The 6,000-nt window shown below is 35.6% G+C and overlaps 1 protein-coding gene across 10 annotated transcripts in view; it reads left to right on the top strand.

Annotated features, from left to right (window-relative positions):
- Window positions 1-1,096: 1,096 nt before the first annotated feature.
- The window catches only part of LOC127697904 (complement factor H-like), a 577,689-nt gene continuing 572,785 nt past the window's right edge, over window positions 1,097-6,000 (top strand). For 5 of the 10 annotated variants that reach the window (XM_052201278.1, XM_052201283.1, XM_052201282.1 and 2 more), the window contains exon 1: window positions 1,100-1,380. In XM_052201278.1, coding sequence (XP_052057238.1) covers window positions 1,323-1,380 — 58 coding nt within the window. In that variant the 5' untranslated portion in view covers window positions 1,100-1,322. Of the gene's footprint in view, window positions 1,381-6,000 lie in introns of all 10 variants that reach the window. The other 5 variants (XM_052201281.1, XM_052201277.1, XM_052201284.1 and 2 more) reach the window with 4 other exon arrangements.

Below are 6,000 nucleotides of genomic sequence, written 5' to 3'. Positions count from 1 at the left end.
CCTTCCCTTAGCTGCTTTCTCGGGTATCTTGCCTCATCCACAAGACAAGTAACTACTACAATGGGTTATTAGCAGCTGATTTGCTACATATTTAACGAAATAGGAACCAAGCCACCTGAAAACGCCCATCTGTATAGATTTGGGATAGTAGACAACTGGGTAGAGTATCTCACTCCCAAAGTTTCGTATGGCTTTTAAAAAGTGCTTATGTGCTCTGTGTTCAGTTAACTCATCTATAGGCTTGAGTGAGAACAGCTTTCCAAACTCCACACTGTCTAACAGTAGTAGCCCTATTTGTACTATTTTCTAGCTGGAATCTATCATTAACACGTGCAGGGATAACTGAAAATTGTGCTACATTCAAATAATTAAATATTACAAAGAATGAGAAATGAACAATCGGGAGCTATGCCAACAAAGACAGTTCTTAAAGAAGGACTCGACATAGAGGAGTAAATTGCTTCTTCCACACTTACATAAAGTACAGGTAAATACAGTCCACGTTCTTAGAGACACTAACAGTGGGTGGAAACCTGAGGAGCGCAGCAGGTTCCAAGGTTAGCAGGTCGGTCGGGAGTTGAGTCTCTCCCTCCGTTCTGCATCCATTCAGCATACTGCAGAGACGTTTCCGCACCTCTATATTTCTTACTATACAATACCTCAATGAGAAGTTAGAAAATTAGCATTTCAAGTTGATGTATTTTTTTTTTGAGTTATTCATTCTTATCCAAGGAGACACAGACTAGTTGCCTCACACATATAAATAGAATTTCTTGGGAGACTCATTTCATGAATTTTAGAAAACCAATCCCACAATCACCATCCCTCAGCATGACAATCTTGACGACGTTTCTGTGCCATGCATGGGTGTTGGTCCTCAGTTCACTGACTAACTGAACTTCCCTCAATGATTTTTAAGTGGGCCTTCCCTGCTTTCTGTTCTGTGGTTTGGCCACAATGGAACACAGTTTAAAGGATTATGAAATCCAGCGCCTGCTCACATTTCCAGAAATGTGAACTTGTTTCCAAGCAAAACAAGCTGTGATTTACAAGAACAATCCAGCAGGTCACAGACAGGGCGCAGTAACAGAAGAGATCAAACACCCATGCTGCTGGACTTGTGCTCTACCCTTTCAGTTTACTTTGCAGAAGTTACTCATGGGCGGAGCATCTAGCCATCCTGATTTCCTAAACTGACTTTCAACTTCCCTTTGGGGCAAGTCTTTCCCTGCCGTGACCGTGACCACTGTTCATAGCAGAGAGGAACTGGATGGTACGGTAAACACTTCTCTTCGAGTCAGTTGACTCCAGAAAGAAAAAACATGAGACTGTCAGCAAGAATTATTTGGCTTATATTATGGACTGTTTGTGTAGCAGAAGGTAAGCTTAAAACACCCTTTCTCCCTTCTGGCAGAGCTTCATTATAAAACATTTGCAGATAATATTTCTCATAGCAATCATTCAAACTACGTCTAAAAAATGTGGCTAATTACTCGTCTGTAACTTAGCGGCTTTTGTGTGATAAGTTTAAAAACTGTGAACCGTTCATTTGACTATTGTAATAGATAGTTTGGCTTAATGTAAATCTCAAGACGGCACTTTAAACAAGTTTTTGCGATTCATAATTAGGCTTGTCATTAAACTTTTAGTTATCACCAAACTATAACTTTCTATAGTTATAGTTTCCTCTTTTTTTTCATGAGTGTCCCTGATACTTTATGTGGTAAAAAATATGTAAATATCCAAAGTTAATGAAAACATTCACTTTTAATTAAATGAGTGGATTTTTTTCAGGCACATTTCTAAGTCTTCCTTATTATATCACTTAACTGATATTGCCACATCTTTAAATGTTTTATATATAAGAACTGCAAGTATGAGATAAAAAGATTAAAAATTTGACATATAATCTGTACAGAGTATTGGAAGGACCTGATTTACTTGAGGTTTTGTTTTCTGAGACTATGTGTGGGGCACATTTGCTTCTGAAAGCCATTTTGAAGTAGGTGATGTGAGTGTTGGAATTCTTTCATGACAATAACAGAAATTCTGACTTTATTATTCACTTAAATGCTATCAAAATTGCTCAGTTTATCCGATGAAGGAGTTTACATTCCTAATGTATGATAGGTAACTAGTAATGTGCTAAACATTTAATTAACTCTTTTTTGTGCTTTGATTGTTTAAGATAGGGGGTTAGTACACCCTGGGACTCCTGACAGCCTACCTACCATAGGCTGAGGTTACAGGTGGTAATGAACTGCTATGCCTGACTTAGCACTTTTTATTTCAAATGAATGACATAAATTTAATAATTTCCTTAAATGTTTCTCTTAGCCAACTTTGTAACCTGAGGCTTTGCTGGAACCTCCTCACTAAAGAATTCTAACACACAACCTCTAACTGGATATTTGCCAATTCAGATAAGGAGAGTAGAACGGGTTTCTCAGTTTTACCTTTTAGTAAAATTCTGAAAAAAAATATTTAAGGGTATTTAATACTTTTTGAAGGAGTAAACTGTTTCACTTATATTTTCTAGTATTATTTCTTAAATTTTAGCTTATGAGTCTTATATTCAGACTAAGGCAGACATTTCCTTGTATACAAAAATGTAAGTATTAGACTAAGGCAGACATTTCCTTGTATACAAAAATGTAAGTATTGCTAAAATGAAATATTGGCCAGGAATCCTAAAGCAATGTGATATTACAAAACAAGACTCAACTTTTTTATTTTGTCAAAACCAATGTTTTCATCTTTTGTTTTAATCCTCTACTTGAGTGATAATGCTTGACTTTTTCTAGATATATATGATTAAAGAAAGAACTATTTTATTTCTAGCTAATTTCTAAACCTTAATTGATACAAATTGAATTAATATGTTTATGTGATTATAAAGCAGAATTTCAATATTAAAAAGGAAGTGCCATGATGTTTACATGATGCTTTAGTGTTAATGATTTTAAAATACCCATTTATTCCATGGATATCAGCTAATTCTTTTGTTACTACTGGTTTTGAATCGTCGTATATATTCACATGCGGTGCCAGTTCTTGCTCATGAGTTGGGCAGTTACACCGTACACATTAGTGTTTCTCGGGCACTCCAGTCAGAGATGAGTGAGAGTTTATTGTTTAAAGCATTATGTAGGGGAGCCTCATGAGATCCGCAAAGGGCATGCAATACAGAGACCAATGTCAGAAGTTCCATGGATTTTCTGTGGACACAGTACTCCTGCTTCAGTCTTTGCTTGGCTTGTAGCCTGTTTCTATTTCACGTGTAAATAACTTAATCAGTCTATCAACAGAAATTTCACCAGACAGAAAGCTTGGATCAATTAAAACAGTTAGGTATAGACTTCAATATTTATTTGCTTCTGTTTCTCTTTCCCACATCTGTTGCTGGCTGATTCAAAAAAAATATGTTTGTGAAATGCTATTAGGCTTTCCTGAACAGGAAAGAAAAGATTTCATAAGTCTTTTCTGCTCTGATAAAGATCAACATTGTTCTAAAAACCAGTGTTAACTGGGCCAGCAGGTAGGGTAAACACAATAATGACCTTGCTTGCTACAGAACCGGGCTGCATGAGTTCAATCCATGGCCCCACCTGGTGAAAGGAGGAAAAATGCCTCCCTCCTGCATGCTCTGCTCCAGGTTCCTCATACAGGCGTGGCAACTGTGTCTTATACCCACCCAAATAAATAACAATAACCTTACAAATATTTAAAAATCAGTATTCATAATCAAAGAATAGTAACCAAAGGGAGAACTATGAATCTATTGTTTGTTTGTTTCTTTCTTTCTTTCTTAATTTCTTTCTTAATTTCTTTCTTCCTTCCTTCCTTCCTTTCTCTCTTTCTTTTCTTTCCTTTCCTTTCTTTCTTTCTTTCTTTCCTTCCTTCCTTCCTTCCTTCCTTCCTTCCTTCCTTTCTTTCTTTCTTTCTTTCTTTCTTTCTTTCTTTCTTTCTTTCTTTCTTTCTTTCTTTCTTTCTTCCTTTCTTTCTTTCTTAATTTCTTTCTACCTTCCTTCCTTCCTTTCTCCTTTCCTTTCTCTTTCTTTCTTTCTTTCTTTCTTTCTTTCTTTCTTTCTTTCTTTCTTTCTTTCTTTCTTTCTTTCTTCTTCTTCTTAATTTCTTTCTTTCTTTCTTTCTTTCTTAATTTCTTTCCCCTCTTTCTCTTTTCCTCATGCAAGGTCTTCCTCATGTCTTTTCAGTGCAGAGCTTGCCTGCATTCACACTCCTAGCTTTCGGGAACAGTAAATGCTGTTTCTTGCAAAACCGCATGCTGCTTAGAATTGGGTCAGATTTACAGGACAACCTGTAACATAAGAGAATTCCTTGGCTGAGCTGTGTAATTTCAGTTCTGGGGAATGGGTAATACTTTCCAAGCATGCATTTTACTCTCACAATTGGATATTGTATGAAATTAGGCCGCAGCCCAGAATTGCTAAAATGAACCAATTAAACCTGTGCTGAAACAAAACTAAATAACCACTGCGTGCTTTCTGGGGAGATAAGTGTTTTCTAATCCTGGAGTTTTAAAGGGCAAAAATGTTCTTTCAGGCTTAGAGACTTTAATCATAGAGCAGAGAATTGGTTTAATTCTATAGTTTGTTGTTTTAAGTATATGATGTTTTCAAACTCAGTTTAACATTAATGTGGAAAATTGATGTTATTTGTATGAGTTATGAGTTAATAGTTACTTTTTGGGGGGTTTAGAGAAATGCTAATAATGATTTTATTTTAAATGAGATTATATCATGTCAAATGGTCAATGATTCAATGTAAGATACTTCTTTTTCTTAGGAAAAAGAATTAATATGGAATAGGCTTTTACTTTTCCTTAACTCTGTGTCCAAAATTGAAAGGAGCTGATACATTAGGGTTCACCACAATTTAATTGAAAACCATGTCTGCATGTCTTCCTCCAGTCTTAGCCATATTGAATGTCAAGGTTTCACATGCTCCAAGTGACTGAATGAAGGATGAAACAAGTTGGATTACAGAAGTGTTGTGTGTGTCACCATGTATACATTGCCACATACAGTGTTGCATAAACAGACTTCTGCCAGCAGTATCACAGCTGTGTTTTGTCTTCATCTTACTTTAATTTTTTTGAGGTAGAGTCGCACTGTGTGGCAAAAGCTGGCCCTTAAATTCCTGGTCTTCTGATCTTAGCTTCCCAACTACTGAAATTAAACATTAAGAACATCTTTTGCAGATTTTCTGTTATTTTTGTTCAACTAAATTGACAGATAGCAGGTCCTTCCTTTTAAAAAATATAAAAAATAAAATTTCAGATTGTCAAAAACATTCTAAAGATTCTGGAGTGGTGGGGTGGGAGAGGGTGGGTGGACAGGGGTGCACCCTCATAGAGGCAAAGGGTACAGTGGAGACGGTGGATGTGGGGTGGAGGGCTTGTGGAGGGGTAACCAGGAAGTGAGATATCATTTGAGATGTAAACGTATGGAGTGATTAATAAAAAGAAAGAAGCAACCTATAGCTTTCTTTTCAAAGAGAGGAAAATAAAAAGCATTTAAAAAAGAAAAAGTCAACCTTTAAAACATACATATGTTATATATACTGAACACATTTTATTTAGAAATATATGTATATGCATATATGACTATAATAATAATTATGAAAAATAAGTGGCTATGAGTTGAAAATAGGAAGGGAGATATGTGGGACATTTTGGAAAGACAAAAGGAAAAGGGGAAATGATATAATTATATTACAATCTAAAAAATATAAAAGAAATAAGGATAAAAAAGAAATACAAATTTCTGGGGTAAACTAGAAATTGATGTGTCAATTTACAAAGGGAAAGTACAAGTCTGCACACCTTCAGTGTTTTCATTGACACAGAAAACCAATTTTGGTATCTTGCCTCTCTGCTCCTTCATTACATCAACGATTTATAAACCTGTCACGGCATAAGCCAGGACTTAGATGTATGCCTATTTTAAACCTTCTTGTATTTCAAATTATAATAAATAG

Source organism: Apodemus sylvaticus, chromosome 12 (assembly GCF_947179515.1).
Source record: "Apodemus sylvaticus chromosome 12, mApoSyl1.1, whole genome shotgun sequence".
Classification (NCBI taxonomy): domain Eukaryota; kingdom Metazoa; phylum Chordata; class Mammalia; order Rodentia; family Muridae; genus Apodemus; species Apodemus sylvaticus.
This window is presented reverse-complemented; position numbering and strand designations above follow the sequence as displayed.